Source organism: Lichenostomus cassidix, chromosome 2 (genome assembly GCF_008360975.1).
Source record: "Lichenostomus cassidix isolate B80296 chromosome 2, HeHo_3.0, whole genome shotgun sequence".
Taxonomy (NCBI): Eukaryota; Metazoa; Chordata; class Aves; order Passeriformes; family Meliphagidae; genus Lichenostomus; species Lichenostomus cassidix.
Window position 1 is genome coordinate 81,759,997 of NC_139482.1, and position 20,981 is coordinate 81,780,977.

A 20,981-nucleotide genomic window follows, 5' to 3' on the forward strand; every position below is an offset into this window, starting at 1 on the left:
TGTGTATATATAGATATATATTACATTTTCATATCACATGTATTTGTCATACTAGAAAGCCTTTGTTCCAACGCTGCAATTTATGCAAGAAGCTTTCTTTTAGGATCTTCTGTACTGCTTTGGACAAGGATAATGAAACAAGTCTCTTTTTTTAATACAGTGTCATAGCACCAAAAAACCAGACCATACCTATGATCTTTCTCTGGGCTCAGGACTGAAGTTTAGGCTGCAATGAAGGAGTCACGCTGTGTTTGGGAGAGAAAACAACATAAGTTCAAGAGGTCTTTGACTGCTAAGGTTTTGGTTGTTGAATTTTTAGGACCAATTTCTAACGACACAGAAATACATTCCCATATAAATCGTCAATTCTGTTCTTTGTGGAAATCTTTCAGCATGTAGGTATTCAGAGACCGCTTTCTTCCTTTATCATAAGCTTGCTGTGCTCAATGCCTGTATTCATTCCAGTAGCTTTTACAGACTCTGAAAAGATCCTCCAAAAGGATATATTCTAAAGAAGTCAGGAAGTAACTTCCCAATACAGCTTCACACCTCTCCAGATGATAGTTTCAAATTAATCATCTGTTCTTGGGACAGCAGATGGAAAATAATGTTCCTGATAAAATGGGTCTAATGAGAGCTGAAGGACCTGCGCTGACTGCTAATTTTACAAGAAATCTTAAGGAGATTTTTGATTGGATAAATGGGGAATATTGAAGTTTTCTGTCTGCAAAAGAAATCCTCCCACTTTGCCAATATTGAGGAACTTTGACCAAGCAGATGACTGTCCAATCTGTTTTCATTTTGGCCTCCTGGAATTTAGAATCTGGGAATGACACTTGGGTTTATTTCTCAGTCACGGAAGAGACATGACAGCCTGATTTGAGTTCCAAAACACAGCTCCAAATCCTAACATCCTTCTTCTCAGCTGCCACGATAGAACAAGGGAGAAGCTCTCACTTTCTGGGATACAAACAAAAAGGGCATTATTGGATCTTGGGTACCTGGAGCAGCTCTGCAATCAGTTCCTGCAGTATGTCCTACCTAAACTGCTTTTTCTGATGCTATGCTGTCTCACTCATTTTATACCCTTCCATTATCAGTCTTTTTTTTGTACTGTTTTACCTGTCCAGTTATATGTTCTCCAGCCCATACATTCTCCCTCTCCCTCTCTCTCTCAGGTCTTCCTCTTTTCCTTCCCCTCATACATCCTCCCTTTCCTAGTTTTCTCCTTCACTTTTCTTTTATACTTGTCCGTTGCAGAGTAGAACCTGTCTAGCATACAGCTAGATAAAAACCATGAACTAATTTTCCCTAAAATAGATCAACTCTCTTTATAGATCTCTTAATTAACCACTCTCCTATCCATCTCCCTCCCTCCCCGCTCAGAAGCACAAAGCTTCTGCACTCCCTGCTGTCCCCTTTTCCTGCATGCCCCCAGCACAGGCTGCTCCTGCCATAAGCCATCCTCTCTTTAATAGCAGCAGTATTATTTTTGGTGCAGCAGGAACTTCATCCTGCCCTAGTTCATGCAGTGCACTTTGCCTTCTTCCTCGCACGATTTGTTGCCGCAGCTTATCATCACATGCACTCTGCTCCCCTTCTGCTACAGCTTCAAAGCACTCCAGATTTTTTGATTTGCCTCTCCTACTGCTCCAAGATGCTGAGTGATGCGGAGAACCTCCTACAGCCAGAAAGTAACTGTGATTTTTAGTGATGATGTTTGCTCTAACTATTTAAAGCACACTTAAGAAGACACATAATAAGTAGGTTTGAGGGAAGTGGTAGCAATCCACCCACTACGTTCCTTTTAGCTAACCCTTTAATTAAATATTAAAGATATGGTTCTCAGGAAGATTTAAAATAACCCACTGACAGAAAAAAAGAGACAGGTTAAAAAACAGCAGAAAATGAAATAATCCCCCCCCAAAGACTTACCACACCTTCATGCTGTTTTTAACATAATTTTACTGTGCTGATGAGGGAAGAGCTTTTCTGAAGGGAGATAACAAACCTTATGCTTTCCAGTGCTAGATCACTCTCTGTGTTCTCAGGGAGTCCCGCTAGGGATTACAAATTATTTGATACTTAACTAAACATACCAGTTTCCTCTTTCATAAGGGAGAGCAAAGAAAAAAAAGTTTATAAAAATTGAGTAAGTGAATTACTTGAAATGTTATTCGTCACTCAAAAGACATGCTCTGCTGCTGGATGTACAGAACTGATATGTAATTTGAGAGGAAAAGCACATATATACACAGATTATAGCATTGCCTCCAAGTATAAAGCAGAGTGAGATAAATGGCAGCGAAATCTGGGCAGATTTGTGGTAAGAAGCATTTCTCTTTGTAGCTGAGTTAAGGCACACCACAAATGATCAGAGGGGAAAGAGAAGTGACTACTGATGGAGATCACAAGTGCATGAAACCAGCTATGCCCACAAAACTGAGTGGCTCTGACCTGCATATTCCTTTTGGTGAAGGCTTTGATTATTTTTCTCTGTATCTAGCTGACAAAGCTCAACAGCCTAACTGAGCAGTGTTTTCGCACCAGTACTGCTAGAATATCTGCTCTGCTGCTTCTTCCCTTGGGTTTGAACTCCACTGTCCTCCTTTTGTTCTTCTATGCTGTGTGTAGTTTTAAATCAAACTCCAGACCCCCAAGCTCTCTGTATAGTCTCCAATGTTGCTGTAACACAAACAGAAACTGGTCAACCATTTCAATTTGTTCTTGTGTTAGCTATATAATGGCAAGTGCTTCCAAACACACACTGCTTTCCCCCTCCAAATCAGTCTTACAATCGATACTGTCCTACTTTCAATTAAAATACTATCACAACAGATACATCTCTACGGTGCTCAGAATCTCCCAACAGAAAACCTATTACTTTGAATACAAGAGCTGGCCAAAATGATTGAATTCCTGAGGCAACAGAAACGATACTGGTGATTTTATTCAGCACGTGTCCAATACGATTTTCCATTCAGAATCCACATTTTTAATGCTTTTCTACACCATTCTTAACATTACCTTCAGCTTTTATGGAGTCACTTAGAAAGTTTTTTTTTTTTCAATTTGTTTACCAGAAAACTTAAATTTTAATGATTAAATAATAGGACATTTATATACATCTCAGTGGGTTTTCTCAGATACTGGGCTCTAAGTACATACAATGCCTATTGAGTGAAAATAAAAAAGAAAAATTCCAGTCATGCAAATCATCTTACAAACCATGTTCCATTTGACTTGAAAATTTTTACTCTGTTACTGGCATATCATTTCAAAATTGAACAGATAAAATTTTAAGGTTGCTTTGTCCATTTCCACTCATTTGTTTTGCTGTTTTGAAGAACTGACAGGCCACATGCTACTGCAGAAGGTACCGGCAGGGTAATCATTGTTCTGCTACCACCAACCAACTCCTCTGAGCCCCGGCGTGGATGTGTTTTAAAAACCACCTAACCTTCAGCTAACTGCACTGGTTTATTTCTGAACAGCACATCACAATATCAGCACAGAGAGCACATTGTAACCGGTTGGGTGATTCCACTTAATAATTTTTCAACACTAGGACCTTTCAGCATTTTAATTCTGGTTTCATTTATGAATTAAAGGTCATATATAGAGCACAAATGAGGTCTAAATTTAGTCACAGCAGACCACAGTTCCACATAAAGACAAATCTTCAAGTTATGTTGACCTGCTAGGAGACAAAGATAAACAGCACAGCAAACATGTACCTGCAATGCACTGCTTCCCTATTAAATATTAACTGTTTCATTTACATTTAAATGAACTGAGCAGTAATGGATAGACTTTCCAGTACTGCTGTTTGGTGCTGCTGTCATGGAAAGAAGCTGAAGACAATGTGGGCTGTATGGGGGCAAATGACGCAATCTCAGCATCCGCTCAAGTGACTTCAATGATGACCATTCTCCAGTCTTGAAATATAATCCTACACAGCATTTTTTTTCTCTCCCTCTGTAAACACATCTGTTCATAAATAACTTAGATGTCTCCTTGACATTCATGGTATGTAACTGAAGCTGAAGTAGAAAAGGATGGGCGGTGTACAGCACTGAGGAGATGTCACAGTACTTTTGTTCAGCATTTTTGTCAAGTGCAGGTTGCTAACATCAGCCATCAGAAACGGGAGGGGTGACCCACCCATATTTTTCATGGGTCTTCACCAAACTCTTAAATGTTGCTTCAGCTTCCTTTCGACTGAATGACTTTTTTGATTTGCCAGCTTTTCTGCAGATACGGCCCTGCACCAAACACAAAAAGAAAACCTTCATTAAAGATGTGAACATACATCTGGAAACCACAGCTTAACTTTTCAACGCATCAGGCCGAGAGGGATTCGCTTACGGGTACTAGCAAGCATAGTTCCCAAACTTGAGAAGACAAATGCATTATTAGAGATGATTTAAAATGATATTCAGAAAATGGGTAAAAGGAAAGAAAAAGAAAAAAAGAAAAAAAGAGAGGCATCTGCCGGGCTGCTTCTTCCCAGCGAGCCCTGAGCTGGCACGCTGCCCTGCTTGCAGCAACCAGCGGCTGCTGCTGCGGCTGTGCCTCGGGGCTCGCCTCCCTCTCCGCTGCATCAGGACCTCCAGCTTTATGTGTTTGGCGTGAGAACCCTCCTGCCCACCCTCCTGCCCCTCATGCACAGCCAGGGGCAGCCTTTGGGCATGGCTGCTCTCAGGCTGCCCGTGCCTCACCCGCCCCGCTGCCTCCGCGCAGGGACACTAAAAATTACATCCATCCCACGGAATGGGAACACGCTCCGTTCTTCTTCCTCCAACCTGACCCGTGAGAAATGAACAGCTCTGCCCTTTTTTAAAAGCTTTTAAAAATCCTTAAACCAACTTGCTTCCATCTTAAATCAAAAGTTCTAATTTGTTTATTACCCCTTTGTGCCAAGTTTGATAATAAATGAAAATACACCCATTTGCATACACTGCATTTTTATTACTCTGCAATTAGACATTAACTGCACAGCCATACAAAAATTCAAATTCTTGTTTGGCAGTAGAGACTTTTACTGAGTTATCAGTAGCTTACCTTATTTTTCACATTGGCCTTGGTCAATTACCAACCAACAGAGACACAAGAAAGAATTACAGCTGCAGATTAATACCACTCTACACCAATGAATACCTTTAAAAAATAATAAAATAAAATAAAATAAAATAAAATAAAATAAAAACCTTTAAAGTACTTATGCCTACTGGATTTGTTACTAAATAGAAGTTTATTAAAGTCATTAGTCTAGTAATATTAGTAATTGTTTGACAGATTGCACTGAAAGCCTTTTTAACAATAAATGGTATTTGATAAGCAGATGCCATATTACAGTGTTGCAATTATTAAGAACCAAGTTAGTATGTTCTCATTTTTTCCTGTTCTTTAGCTCAAAAATCATCTTCTGCTTCCCTGATTTTACTGTCATTTTGGAATTTAAACCAAAAATTGGCATTTGCAATAGCATGCAACAAATACTGAGAAAATAGTCAGGTGCATGGAGGGAAAAAAAAGGGGAAAATGGGTAAATCGAAAACAAAATCTGTCCTTGGAGTATCAAATATACTTTCACAGAATAAAATGAGCAAGATTAGTCTGCAGTGTGCACAAACAATTTCTTTCTTGAAAGCTGTCACAATATCGCAGAGGCTCTTTTGTGTTCAGCACTGCCCCTATTATAGCAAAACTACGGACACATGAAAGAAAAAAGCTGTTTCCTACTCCTCTTTTAACAAATCATTTTTTGGTGCAGTTTCAGTTCTCTCTCAGAGCATACTTTAACCAAAGATTACAAACATCCTCCAATTCCCAGCTCGATTTATTCACAGTCAGTTCATACCCATTTGGTTTTCACAAAAACAGCTGTTTTACCTGTCAATGCTTCTCCTCGCCTTTCCCCCTAGTTGCCATTTACAGACTAGAAATGTATTTCCTCTTTAAACAGCCCTTGACAGACCAAACAGCAAGACACCTTCTACAGCCCCAAACAAATTTGGCAATTAATATGTCCCAAAAAAGGATGATCTGAATGGCTCTCAATTGAGCTCTGATCATAAAGTTTCTTAGAAAATGCTCATTTTTAGTTGTGACAGATGGAATAATTAAATAAAGCTGGGTAACATATTTTTAAAATCTTATTGAATAAATATCATACATAATTATGTAATATATAATTATCAATCATAATTATTCTGTGAGAGTATTTTTGTTGTTACAAAACATTTTGTATTTTCTTCCTAATCTGAGGTTTTGTTGGGAGCACACTTAGAGAAACATAAGAAAAGAGAAAGTGCAACAGAAGATTAAATTAGCACAGAAAATGCTGTCCTCAAAATCTCACTAATTAAATACTTTTGAAAGTAAATATAAACTTACTCTGCTACTTAATTTCTAGATTAGATCCATTTGCTATCTCCTGTGTTTTGCACATTATTTTTTATCATTTAAGGCTTTGATACCTTTCTGAATTATATGCATAGCACCTAGGACAGTATGATTCACATCTTCCCCAGCTTTAACAAAGTATTAATACTGAGCTGTACCTAGAAATAGGAGCTTTGTATTGTGAACAGCTCATGTTTGGTGTCAACTGAGTATGGCTTTCAGAGCAGGAAACTAAGAATTCTCTGGTGTCCTAATGATGTGGTAAGCATCATCACATAATGTAAAATGTTAATGGAGCCATATCAGATGAAAGGAGCATCATTTAATGAGTTTATTCTGATACCTTTAATGCAACGGATCATTACCTCCACTTCCATTCTGGTACCACATGCAGGTTGTATGTGAACTGCACATCAAAGACCAGCTAATTCTACCCTGCTGTAGGCCATGTATTTCTATGCTTATACAGAAACTATGGGTGGCATGGTCAGCACTGTCTCTTATTAACCAATATCCTGTCAGCTGTTTATAATCTGGAGAAAAAACCTCCTGGACTTAAAGTTTCCCTATTTGGTGCCTCAAGTAAACCTTGGGAAAAAAGAAAGAGGGGTGGAATTTCAGCTGACAGAGTTCAGATGCTTTCAAGCCTATTCTTGGGTGGTATCTACTGTATTACCACTTTTTACCTTTTTGCCATTCCCAGAAAACTCTTCCCAAGTTTAGGTAAAGAATGTCATTTTGGATGCAATTATAAAAGAAAATGTCAAACATTTTAACAGGCACCGTTACCAGCCCTGACTACAGTTTATTTTCAGCCTGCTACTTAAACATGCAGTCAGTTTAACTCTGGAGAGGAGCCTGTGTGCTTCTGCATTCTCTATACATGACAGTGATGGTAAATACAGTATGTAAATATGATGCTGTCCACAGCTCTGTTGGGCACAACTGCATTTTGACCAATCCCCAAAGCACATGCATCACTGCTGCTGGGGTAAGGAGTGATGCGTGGCTGATGTTTTGATGTGTCCAGCACCACATCAAGGAAAGATATCAAACTGATATCTGAACAAGATCAAAATATTCCACAAGAGGTTAAAAACAACAGAGAAAACCCAAGAAAGCCTTTCATAAAGATATCAATGTCAACTTCAGCTCTGAGAAGTCGCACCAGGAGCTTATTTAAATACTTGCAATACTTTCAGACACTCGCCGAGTGCCTTTCATAAAGGGATAACTGAAAACCTAATTAAAGAGTTGGAGAGAACGTTTCAGATTTTGCCATCTGCTGTGACTTCATGTACTTATCAAGATATAATTTTAACAAGCTAGAAACATATGAAAGGTGAAAGCAATGCCACAGCACCCAACTGGTTTCTGCAGCCGTGCTGAAGCGCAGGGGGACGTGTGCTGCTCTCAGCCTCCTCCCTCGCTCATGCTCCTGCTGCGCCCAGCCTGCGTGGCACAGTGAGCAATCGCATGCCACTCATCCAGGCTTTGCCCAAACTAACGAGCTTGCACAAACAGCTGATAAGCATCCAGCCTGTAACCCTGATAATGGTGGGCAGAAAGACCTCCTGGAACACGATCTGCTGCGGGCAGCCTTCTCAGGATCCTGGCTGTACTGAGGGACCAACCACTCCCTCCTGCCATGTTCAGCAAAAGAGCCAGGGTGAATCGCACGTATGATTTGTTCCCCTGTCCTGGTTTCAGTTGCAATAGTTAATTTCTTTCTAGTAGTAGTGGTTTGGATTTAGCATGATAATAATGTTGATAACACACTGATGTTTTAGCTAATGCTGAGCAATGCTCACACTAAGCCAAGGATTTTTCACAGTGCCTTGTGCTCTGCCAGTGAGCAGGTGCACAAGAAGCCAAGAGGGAATATGGCCAGGACAGCTGAGTCAAACTGGCCAAAGGGATGTTCCACACCATAGAACATCATGCCCAGTATATTAACCGGGGAGAGCTGGCTGGGAGGGGCCAATCACTGCTTGAGAATAGGACTGGGTATCTGTCAGTGGGTATTGAGTAGTGGTATTGTGCATCACTTGGTTTTCTTGTGGTTTTATGTCTCTCTCTCTCTCTTTTTAATTACAAATTTTTGTTGTTGTTATTTTAATTATTAGTATTATATTATACCTAGTTTCAATTATCAAACTTCTTACCTCAGCCCACAAGTTTTTACTTTTTTTTCTGATTCTCCTCCCCAGCCATCTAGGGGATGAGACAAGCAAGTGACTGTGTGGTATTTGGTTGCCAGCTGAGGTTAAACCACGACACATTCGCATCACTGTGGGCAAATCTGGGAGCTTTTCTACTTCCAAGTGATGCTGCAGTAGTCTCTGTGAACACATCTCCCCTTCATAATGCTCTGTGACACTGAAGCACATCCTCAAAAATATTCAACTCAACAACTATTAGCTCTTTAAAATCCATCAGTATGACTATCAGCAATGTGCCATGTCAATTCTTCCCCAGCATAACCAGACCACAAAGTAGTCCAAAAACAGAGTTAAGTCCTGTACAGAAAGCAAATATGAAGCTGAAACTCTTGAGCCCACTGTGACCATGTATCTGCCCACATCTAGCCTGTGTGTCATGAAAAACATTCCTGACATTTATTCTGGTCTTTCCGGAGTCAGGAAGGCCTTAAGAGGATTTCTCTGGCAGTGACAAAGGGAGTTCTCTCTCTCATCAAATTGACGATAGTAGCTCCCAGACCCAAACCCAACAATTTTAGCACAGCACCAGGTGTGCTTCCATGTGTGTCCTGTTGGCACTCCCCAGAAGGACAGGACTATGTAACTGAGGTCAGCCTTCCACAGGATCATACAGTCACCAGAAGTACTATCTGGAAGGGACCTGTGGTGGTGTCCAAGTCCAGCTTAGACACTTGGAGCTGAACTGCCAACACAGGTCAGCTGTGGCACTGCACAGCCAGGTCCTGAACCCTTCAAGGTTCTCAGTCCTCTCCTGATGTCACTCCCTGCTATATTAGGTCCCAGATTTTCAGAGATTTATTGTACACGGCCATCAGCCCTTACCGGACTGACGTTATTGTGGAAACAATGTATGCCCTTGTGCCATGTATCTCTGAGATGTCACAGCAAACCTTTCAGTCACATCCAGACTTTTCTACCTGGACCAGCTAACAAAAAGCTGGGTACATTTCCAGCAGTGCACAGTTAAGAGATTCAGAAGCAGACAAACCTCCATGTTGTTAGCACACCTCTTAACACAAACTGCTCAGCCCTGTGTACTTTCATTAGTCCTGGAAATGCAAATAACTCCAGGTTGGTCTCCCAAGGGCAAATCATACAAGCCTTCTGCACATGTGGTTAAACTTGGCCCATCATGTAAACTAGCATAACAATACATGGATGGCTACAGTTTCCTTTTCTGCTTCCATCTCTCAACAGTTCTCTAGCAGGCTCTGCTGACCCACCCCAGGTAAATGTCAAGAGATGGAGAACAAGCGAAGGTTTAGAGAAGCACACAAAAGACTGCAGGAAGTCACTATGCCACACACGGCATCTGTGGTGATCCCTCCAAGGACAGGAGGATGATTCACAAGGATATACTCATCTTCCAAGTCTGTTGTCCTAGGCTTCTCCATGGATAACACAAAATCTGTGGATTTCCTCTGTATTGAAGCATGCTATTAGCTTCTGGTATGTAACATGCTTCATAACGTGCCAGTGACTAATGGCTTTGGGCCCCAACTGTTCTATGCAAATATACTCAAACATTTTCTGATAAGGAACAGAGGTACTCAGTGCTTAAGTCTGAACCAGCCTTATCCTAAAACATTTAAACAAGCTTTAAGAGAAAAATATTTCCACTGGCTTTAGAGAGGCATTCAAAAGTGAAGCAATGCTGAAGTGAGCTACTGTCATGCTCTCAGTGCAGTGATTGCAATGTGTCACAACATCGCTGTTAGAGCGCAATATACACAGTCTCTCCCCCCAGTTACATGGTTTATAATTTTTTCCTTCATGTACTGATGAGGCACAGTTAATCATGTCTCAAAAACTGCACACTATTTATATTGCACTGTATATGATTATTAGCTATAGCTAAAATAAAGCAGTATTGAAAGTGATACAGAAAAATACTCATAATGTTGCAGCATAAGTCAATTAAAACTAGGAGATTTTCCTGCAAATGTGTAATTTCCGTAGCAGTACTTCCATGCCTTTTTTGGTGTCCTTTTTAAGAATAATCCATAAAAGAAGGGAAAACTTAGCAAGTTCCGGCTTTAAAGCATCCTATAAATTGTGCCTTCTGGGAGCGTAACTGTTCTTTGTCCAGGAAAAGGAAATCTGAGTTCCAGCTGAGTAATTATTTATGCTCATTTGTCTGTGTGCAGCCTGGTGCCAGTAGCTCTTAATCGATACAAACGCTTACAGCCCCAACCTCTGTCTGACAGCTACAGAGCGCCGTGCTGCTCTTCCTCGCCTTTCCCTAAGTCAGCACCGAGCTGGCAGCATGATTTCAGCACAGATGAGGGTTAAGAAACTCCCTCCCTTCATTTTATGGGTGGGACAAACTCTGTGCTGGCAAAAGAATAAGAAAATTTGGGTGGCTGGCTACAATCTTGGCGCCCCAAGCATCTCCAGGGCTGAAGGTATGACACCATGGTGGAGCTTCTATCAAAAGAGATAGTCCCTGTTCCCTGCCACCAGAAGGGCACCTGTTAGGCTAGGTGACAGAGGGACGTTTTCTCTGCCCTGTGCTACCTCCCTGGAATCCGGCACTGGCAGATTTCCTGAGGGCCAGTCCAGGTGAGAAGGCTGGGAACATGACAGCTACTCTTTGCATAAGCCCACAAGTCCTCCCCCATCAGGAACCTGAAGTTACCCAAGTCACACACAGTCATGGGTGTGAACCCAACCAAAGCAAAGCCAACCGTCCTTTATGACAGGCTGTAAAGACAAAGGCACCACAGTCCAGACAACGATGTCTGTCTTCACACATCCCTAAGCTTTACAATACTAAAACAAAAAAACCAAAAACAAAACAGTAGTAAAAAGCAGGCTGCCTCTGGGAACATCTAATCGAGTTAAACCCAAATTCAGTAAAATCAGAGTCACAAGTAGATGTGCTTTTCCTCTGCTATTTATATGAATGTGCCAATCTCTTGGCTGCAGTATGTTTCATACTGATGCACATGGACATCTACTCAGAGTCCCCACTTCTGAGTGCTTTAAGCACATATCCTCAAATGACCCCGAGGAAGAGGGTTGGATGTACTTTACATGTGGGAAAGAGGAATATGAAGCAAAGTTATATGAATTGCCCATGACTGCACCTGAAGTCAGTGGCAAAACGTGGAAGCTAAACTCGGATCACATCTTCTCAGGCTAAGCACTCGAACTGTGAAACAACCTCCTTCCCCAAATAATTATAGAACACTTCGTTGCCAGGTGTACTTTAATGGAAATAATCATGTCAAATTTACAGAAAATTTAATATTTATTGAAATTAATGGAAAATTTGAAAAACTAATATCATCAATTTCTTTTGTTTTGCGATGCTTTGGTTTTCTCATGGGCGTGTATTATGGAAACAAGCCCTTTTTACTGCAGCTGAGGGCTTGCTACCATTTGTAACACAAGCCTAGAAACAGGAGAAATACATAGTCATTCCACAGCTCATAAAGCCTGACTATGACAAGCATCTGAGCTCCAGGCCATTTCATAACGCTGACTTATGTCTTCGTTCCTTGGGTTTATTTTCACTCATTTTTGTATGCAGGTTTGGGATTATAACTGACTTGTAACTCTATCAAGGAGTCACTGCAGAAGTTCCATGCATTTTGGAGAGCCTGTGCAGCAGAGGATTAAATCAATGAGGACCATTGATTTTAACAAAGAAAGCACACAAAATTGTGAAGTAGATAAAAAGACATTTTCCAAGGACGTGCACAAGGCAGGCACACGTGGCTGAGGACAGGCACACCTGATCTATCCTTCCTCAGTGTGACTTTTAATGGAATGGGGCAAATCAGACTGGCTCCTTGATCCTGTTTCAGAAGAGGAATCAACTGAACATCTGAAGTGTGGTGCCCGCTTACCTGTTCTATGCACACCACTAGGGACTGCAAGTTCATTTTCATCAAAACACACCTATGCTTCTCCCTAGCTGAGGCTCTTTCAATTCCCAGTGCAGTGCTCATTTCACTGTGAGCCAGGTTAGGTAACAGTATTACGTCCTTCCTGTAAAGCTTCTCCTGAGACTTCCAGGATCTACTCAGTTACTGCTGTTTCCAGATGGAGTTAAAGACCAACACTATGGAGTGCTCAGCACCCTCCAGAAACGACCTGTGGAGTACAACTCAGACCAGACCCTGCACTTTCAAAAAGTACAGTGATATCCAAAAGAAACCTGCTATTCCATTTACAAGTGTGCCAACTGGATCCTGTGCACCTTACAATTAAGACACATTTTGAGCCATTCAGCCAGCATAACTACCACAGCATCTGAGGTTCTCCCTGTTTAACTGCAGAGGAATTGCACCCAGAAATCCTCCCACCTCCCATCTCCCTTCGCACTGAACGTCAGCATTACCTTTTTTGACATTTACAGGAAAAACTGGAAACTGCATGTGAGGGACTAAATACATCAAGGAAAAGAAGAGTCCTTCAATGACTCTTGCCAGCCCAAAGGAGCTTAGATGGGAAAAAGAAACGCAGCAAATATTATGTTACTTAACCAACGTCCCACTTTGTGAGAGCAGATGCCCACAGGGGGACAAGACTCGGATCATGCCTGGCAATCAGACTCCCAGGATATGAGGAGCTGAATTACTGTGGAGTTACAAATCTTCAATCTGGAAGTATCCGGTCATGCATGGAAATCCCTGGGCATTGTGTGGATGCTAGGAAAGCTGCATATTTTCAAGGCTAGCCTGTGAAAGGAAGAGTAAATCTTCCTCACAATAGAAAGTGGGTTATTTAGGTTATTCCTCCAGGACATCACTCTTCATGACTAGGCTTTCTGCACTTGAAAAAATACAATTTTCAATAAAGTATCTGACAAAGCACCCTAATGCTACATGGTTCTCTCTGCACGAACACTTCCACTGAAGAAAATGGGCACATCTTATATAATTCAGGGAAGAAGAATTTTGCTCTTTTGAGCAAATTCAATTTTCTCACAAAATCCAAAGCCATAATTCTTTCAAATTCTTATTTAGGAGATCAGCTAAGTATTGCCAGGAAGAATTAGTTCTTCTTTCACAAAAGCATGTTTTAAAATTAGTAATTTGGTTCAATTTAGGGATTTAGTTTATTTGATGACTATTTTAACATTAAGAAGGATAGTTGAAAGTATTTTAAAATTTTCATTTTTACGCGTTGAAGAGGAAAAATGGAGATTATGTTCCCCCTGCTTTTTTAAAAGAATTAAACCAACCTCCTATTTCAATGAGTTGGAATCCCTGTGTCTTCATTCCTTTCAGTAGAATATATTTGCATAATAATAGTGGATGGTCAGAACAGCAATATATCAGAGTACACATGAACAATTATTTTTTTCTAGCCCGTTCATCAGGCCCAGCATCTCAATACTCATACTACCATTTAAACTCCAGCTTGACAATCCTGGGTTTCTCAAATTAAATAAAAGAGACATCTTAGAAGACCAACAGATCTGATTTTCCTCTGTAGACAAACAATATCCTGTTACCTCTTTAGCCTAGCATTTATACCTTTTTATGGGAAACAAGTCCCCTAACACAGTCTTTGTCTCCTCTGTCATCTTTGTATATGAGTCGATGTGCTTTTCACCCATGGACCTAAAGCAACATTTCCTCCCTTGAGGATAACCATCATCACTTGCTCAGGCAACTAATCAAAAGCAAAAAGCAAAGCAGTTCTATTTTTTAACACCCTAATAGGATACAATGGCTCCAAATAATTCAGAGACCACTGTGCTCTCTGTACATTTCTGCAGCCTTTGAGATTAGCTGATTTATTCATGACTACACTCCTCAAACCCAGCATCTGCAGTATGCAAACCCATGGATTTGCAATTAATTTCTGCTATACATATTTGAAAGACCTGGAGTCTGCTGACCTCCTGGACACCGTGCAAGTCCCATCTGCTATCTGCTCACTTACACTTTTGTTTGAAAGGATGAAGAGGGAGTAATTTAGACTATGATTAACAGCTACCTTCTGTAGCTGTTTTTCATAAAATAAGCCCATTTCTGCTGTTTCAATCTGGTAAAAATCAGCTGGGATATTCAAATCTTTAAAATGGAAAGATAAATCTGTTCAATAATCGTACAAGGCACACAGCATTTGAAGCAAACAAACACAGCTCCACTGAGGTACTTCTAACGTTACAATGTGAGGGATCAAAGTACTAGATACCAACAACTTTTATTTGAATTCAGGAACTTTCTGAAACAAAATTAGAGCTTAACTACAAACTGTCTTGATTTTTATTTAAATCATTATATAGAAACCCACAACAGCAAGAATACTCAGAATTAGGGGTTCCCTGTTCCTGCTTTAATATGTCCTGGCAAAATTTTAATGTTTCTTTTATTCCCTGAAAGAATTCTGGAAATTTTTTTTATGCTCCTTCTATTCACTGGAAGAATAAGGGAGTATTTACCTCAAAATGAAAACCTTTTTCCTCCCAATCTGCTGAGCTGACAGCTACCTGACAGCTGCCTTTGGCTGGAAGTCCTGTCCCCAGCCTCCATGGAGAGAATAAGGGACTTGTAAAAAAGAGGACAAGACATCTACTGGTCACTACCACAGCACTACCACAAGCTGAAGTCAGAAGTCCCCAAGGTATCAGGTGTAGCTCTGTTTGTTGCTCTCAGAAAAAAAAAGAAAAAACATTCCTGATGCATTATTTGGACACTGGTACATATAGCTTTGTCCTCTTTTAAACATCCACTAAACCAGCATCGAATCATTCACTCCAGTGAGAAACAGTACACTTACTAGAAGACAAAAAACCCTTTCCTATTTTTGGACAAAGGCTGCTCCTTTTCCTTTGGGACCACATCATCTACCACATGTTCAAACGAGATGACTCCTCCCTGGAACATGGGCATTGGTCTCATCCATGTTCATTGTCACTCAAGCAGAGCCATGGGCAAACCTCCTGCTGTTACATCCCTCTCCTATAACCGGTACCATTCCCCCTTCCTTTCTTCAATTACTGATATTCTTGTGACAATGACAACATTGTCAGGAAGTGGAGAGCAACTGACTAATTTTTAAACCTCTCTCTGAAATTATCAATAAATCATTTTAAAGGCTAAGAAGGAGTAACACTCCATGGGCCACTTCCACAGCCTGGACAGACACAGAGAGACAGACACGGGAAGCTCTGCCTAGACAAACATGTCGAACAGTTGCCTCCAGGACAATAAACAACTGGTATTTAAATTATTTCATTAGCATCACCCCACCTCCTTGGCTGGCACCCCAGCTCCGCAGCGGCTCACTGCGACTGTTGCACCGGTTCAGCAGGGCCAAGCTCTCGCCTGCGATGACAGGAGCCAGCGAGCAGCTGACTGTGCAGGAAGCAAGTACAAAGTCATCCCTTTAAAAGCAAGGCTACAGTTGAGTTAAGGACAACACCAAGTTTTTTAAAATAGGATTCTGGATTCCAGACAGATAAACAGTCTTCGGCCTTTGATGTACTGAGAATTCCCCTCAAGATACTGACTAGAGCTGTGTGAATAATTGATTTTCTCAGCTGAATAGCTGAAGCAACCAACCAAACAAACCCCAACTTGTTTGTTAATTAACATTTTTTCCTTGAAAACCAGGGAAAAAAAAAGTTAAATTTGGGACTGTGGAATTGTTATATTCAAACAAAAATTATACCTCTTCTATTTTAAACATTTTTATTTACAGACAAAAAAAGTCTAAAAATGCAATGCTAGATTCATGATAGGAAGTAAGGGTGTGCATCCCGTAAGGTAGGGCATCTCTCAAGATGAAATCAAGAGAAACAGCTACCCTGCTTTAAAATCCAGTCCCTGGGAGACATGCTCAGGTTTGGGAACATGGACACAGGTTTCCCCACACACAAAGGCAATGCTGAAAAGTAACAGAAAAGTGCTCTTAATTTCTCTGTTGCACTTTTATGTCTCTGTACAGACACAACTCCTGAGTGACATCCCATGAGACGTCAGAATGACTTATCTCAATTTCTCTTCTACTCTGCTAAAAGGTCTGTTAAATCCATGGAAAAAAAATCTGAATTTGTCAAGAATCTTAACTGTCTGAAAAGGTATTTTCAATGTTAATTTTATCTGCTTTTGGATCACTTTGTCAAAACACAGAAGGTCATACATGCTCACAGTTACTATTAGCTGCACCAGCAGACCAAGAAGTTCTGTGCTTCTCTCTGAAGAACCAGCAGAGAATGACAGTTAGCTCAGCAAAATGGGACTGATGAGAAATGTCTCATGAAATGAGCCACCTCAGTTCTATCATTTGAATTGTCCCAAGGAGGAAGGTGTGCCAGCGGAACGCTCAGCCTTGCCCGCTCGCACTGGCGCCCGTGCCAGCCAGGCGCACTCTTGGATGCGTCACAGGCTGGAGTATTCACAGTGATTTCATGCTAAATCATGGTGCTGGGAACCAGGGACATTTCTCTGGAAGGTCCCTTTGACTCACCGGTGGCAGCAGTACCCCATCTCCCATTCAGCCTGATGGCTGCTGCCATTTGCTCTGGCAGGCTCATTCTGAGGCAATGGAGAATGGCCCTCACCCTTCCTGATGAATATTTCATGCTATTGCAGGTTGCAGGCTGCTTACAGAAATTACACAATTAACCTGGTGACAGCCATGGCTGTTGGTTCAGGACAGCTCCTTGCAGGCACCAAGACTGCCCACAGCACGGCAGGAGTCACCCAGACCTGGCCACGCAGCGCTGGGGAATGCAGCACCTCAGCCCACGACGCTCCATCAGCTCCATTTTTATTTTTAAAAATTAAATGGTCAAAAGTAGATCACCTGTAAAATGAAACGGGGATAGGGGAGCGCCAGTTGTATTTTGAGCCCTATTATGCAATGGAGTGGGGATTACATAATGAGGGGAGTGCAATTACAGAAACGTGGCTCCCATGACACAGAGCCCAGCTACGGTGACAGGCCGGCAAACCCATCACAGGCAACATCTCTCTAACCCAGAAAATAAATTTATTGACAGTACTGCCTAATAACCTTTCCACTAGGAATGAACAATCTGAAACGTGCCATATTATATCTATTTAACTACTAAGTTACTGTCAGCAATTTATTTCTGCCTTTTTTTTTAATCCCAGTTCTCTTTTTGTTATCATTGACTTTGCAAACTTTTGGAAGAATGTTACTGGAACTCTTGCTTTTTAAATGTGTCTGTTAATAATGCACACATAAACATCCTCTGTTAATCAAAAATTGTTACTACTTTCTGGAAATCTCTTAAATGGCTTAGGGAAGAAACCTGTGAGATTATATAGCTGAGAATTTTTTGCTAATAAAACAATTCAGTGCTTCTCTTCACTGAGCCATTTTATTCTCCCTGTAAATATTCATTTAACCCCTTTAACATTCAACACCGCAGAAAGAGGCTGAATTGTTAAAAAATGAGAGAAATTAGGGTTGTCCTTCTAAATTCTTGTAACAAATAACAAGAACTACGACCTCTCTAAAATGAGATGGGTTAACAGTGAGATGAAGTAAGAAGTAGCTACAGAACTTTAACATACCCCAGGCTCTGTGTTAATTAATTTTGTTTTTCGGTAGATGCTTTTTTATATCCCAAGGTGACCTAGGAAACTTGACCTCTTGAAATTCAGTGCAGAGAAAAATACTATCTGATTTTAAAAAGAAGCAGTAGGCCCAAATCAAATAGGTTAAAAGGAAGAAAAGCCACTAACAAAAGATCCTGTCGAAAAATCAAAATTAATTTCCAGTCTTAAGAAAGAACAACCCTTTACCTCTGCTCAGGCAAGCAGTTCTGTAAAAGCAAACAGGATCAACATAATTTTTGAGCAAGTAAAAAAATATATCATTTACTCTTTCCGCACCTCCTTGCCAAGCTACAAATTTAAGAAGTTACTTAGTATCATTTACTGACGGACACGGAGCTGTGCATGTCCCCCGAGTTCAAGGGCATTCACGAACAGGAAAACCACCCCGTCACAGCCATGTGTGCATTGCCTACTATAATAACCATAAAGAAGGACTGCCTACCAGCAATATTTACACGTTTATTAAAAACGCCTTATGAAATATTTGTCTTCTACGGATATTCTGCAGGAGAAAAAGGGGGGGGGGAAGCAGCAGCATAAAGTGCATCGATTCAGGTCAGACGAGATCCTCTGCTGGAAAAACCGATCACCTCCTTTGAAGAGCTGGCAGGAACCGTCTGGCTCCTGCAGCTGCAGTACCTAGCCCAAATTATTTGTTCCTTTCGGCCCGGACAATTTGAAACCCGCACAAGTCTGCCAGCAGCTCGGGCAGCAATTCCCGGTGTGACCCCGCGACACACCTCAGCGCGGTGTGCCAAGCCCCAGAGCCGGGGTCAGCCCTTGTCCCCGGAGGGATGCTCTGCGGGACAGCACAGACAAAGACCTGGGGGCAGCAGCTCCAGCGTCGCGCCCTCCGCCAGCGGCAGCACCGCACGCAAGAGACCAGCGAGTATGGCCGACTGGCTGGTGAAAGGCAGGAGGTGGGAGGCTCCAACCCCAAACCCCACTGGAGCCCGGAGAGCCCCTTATGCTGTGGGGCAAAGAAGGCGCCCATCAGGGGTAACGGGCATGGTACCTTAGTGTGCCACAGGCGGCAGAGCCATGCATAGGGACAAAAGCAGGGCGGGAGGACACGATGGATGCCTGTGCTCCTCGTCCCTCCACGCTGCTCCGCACCTCTGCCGCATCTGCCCGAGAAGGGACCCCGGAGCCAAACACGTGTGTCCCAGCCTTCGCCCCACTGGTGACACCAGGTCCTCGGGGAGACCGGGGCCTGGTCGTCTTTAGGGTTCCCACCCGAACACCGCTCAGACCCGCACCCCGAGCGATGGATCCGAGTGCTCCTACCGAGCAGGGAGCCCTACCTGCCCCTTGACCAGGCTGGCGGCGAACTGCCTCATGACGGCCTCCACGGTGTAGGCGCTGGACCAGCCGCGGGGGGTGAGCAGCTCCATGCAGATGGCCCCGCCGTCCAGGACGTAGCCGTTCTCCAGGCGGGGGCTAAGCACCCTCATGAAGGGAGGCGAGAAGGGGAAGTTGTCGGGAAAGGTGAGGTTGAGCAGGATGTACTCCGTGTTGGTCTCCTTCATGTCCTGCCACAGCACCGAGTCCTTGTCCACCTGGTGCAGCTTCACGTTCCAGTCGAAGAGACTCTCGTCCACCAGCTCCACGGAGATGAAGCGGTCGCTGAGCCGCGCGATGTCCTGCAGCTCCTTCATCAGCCGCCGGGTCCGCACCTGAGTGCAGTGCTGCTGCCGGCCCGCGGGCACCAGCGCCGCCGGCCCCGACCCGCACCCGGGGCCGGAGCCGGGGCCGGGCCGCTGCGCCGCCTCCTTGCCGGCGCCGGGCTCCCTGCCCACCTCCCGCGGCTTCTCCCGGCCGACTCCCGAGCGCGCCGGCTGCGGGGGCTGCTTGGCCGGCTCCGGCGCCTTCTTGTTCTTGTGGCCCCCGGGGCTGCCCTCGCTGCTGCTGCTGCTGCAGCCGCCCCCGGGGGGGCCCTGCGGCTGCGGCTTGTTGCTGCTGTTCTTCTGGTTGCCCCTGCCGCGGAGCGAGGAACCCTGCTGGCTGCTGCTGCTGCTGCGGTGGTGGTGATGGTGCTTGGGGTCCTCCGTGTCCCGGCTGTGCAGCCGGATCAGCCCGATTTTCCGCAGCAGAGTGGCCATGTTGTGCGCGGCTCTGCGATCCCTCCCGCCTCTGAGCACCGGTGGGGCTCTAGTGTGGTTATTATCAATTTAAAGCCCGGCTCGGCGGGTTTGCTGTTGGCGGGCGGGCGGGCGGCGAAGCCCCTCTCCGCCGGTCCGGGGCGCGGAGAGGCGGCGGCGGCGGTGCCGCCGCGGTGCCGGAGGATGTGCGGCCGCCGCTCAAACGCCTCCCCTGCCTAGGGCTGCGGCGGGGAGCATTGCCGCAGCGGGGCTGCTCCCGCGGACATCACGGCCCCGACGCCGTGGCCATGATCCCGTGAAAAGGAAGGAGGAGGAGGGTGGGGGGGGAAAAAGGTAGGAAGAAAAAAAAAAAAATCCCCCAGCCGCCCGCACGGGAGAGCCCCCTCCCTCCCCCCGCACAGCGGCGGCGAAACCGCCTGCGCTGCAGATGGCTTCCCCGGCACCTTCGGATCGCGCCCGGCCGAGCCAATCCCCGGCGGCTCCCGGCGGGCCGGGCCCCGCGCCGCTCCGGGCGCCTCCCCCCGAGGCGGGCGGGGGGGTCGGAGCCCGCCTGCGCAGCCCCCGCTGTGCCCGCGCCGGCCCGCGGCGCGCTCGGCCCTTTGTTCGGGGAGAGGGGCCGCCGCAGCCCCGCCGCGCCCCCCGCGCCGCCTGCGCTCCTGGCGGCACCGCCGCTGCGGGGCTCGGTGGGGCGGCGG

The 20,981-nt window shown here is 44.0% G+C and overlaps 1 protein-coding gene across 1 annotated transcript; it reads right to left on the reverse strand.

Moving 5' to 3' along the window:
* Nucleotides 1-2,932: 2,932 nt before the first annotated feature.
* On the reverse strand, nucleotides 2,933-20,981 carry UBE2QL1 (ubiquitin conjugating enzyme E2 QL1). Its single transcript, XM_085052176.1, has 2 exons — nucleotides 19,489-20,981; nucleotides 2,933-4,265 (listed from the first exon to the last, which is right to left on the reverse strand). The coding sequence occupies exons 1-2, from the start codon at nucleotides 20,284-20,286 to the stop codon at nucleotides 4,134-4,136; spliced, it is 930 nt and encodes a 309-aa protein (XP_084908302.1). The 5' UTR covers nucleotides 20,287-20,981; the 3' UTR covers nucleotides 2,933-4,133.

Coding starts and splice junctions, on each gene's coding strand:
- UBE2QL1 (XM_085052176.1), bottom strand. CDS start 20,286: ATGGCCACTCTGCTGCGGAAAATCGGGCTGATCCGGCTGCACAGCCGG. Junction 4,266..19,488: donor CCAGCCTGGTCAAGGGGCAG/GTAGGGCTCCCT, acceptor TGTTTGGTGCAG/GGCCGTATCTGCAGAAAAGC.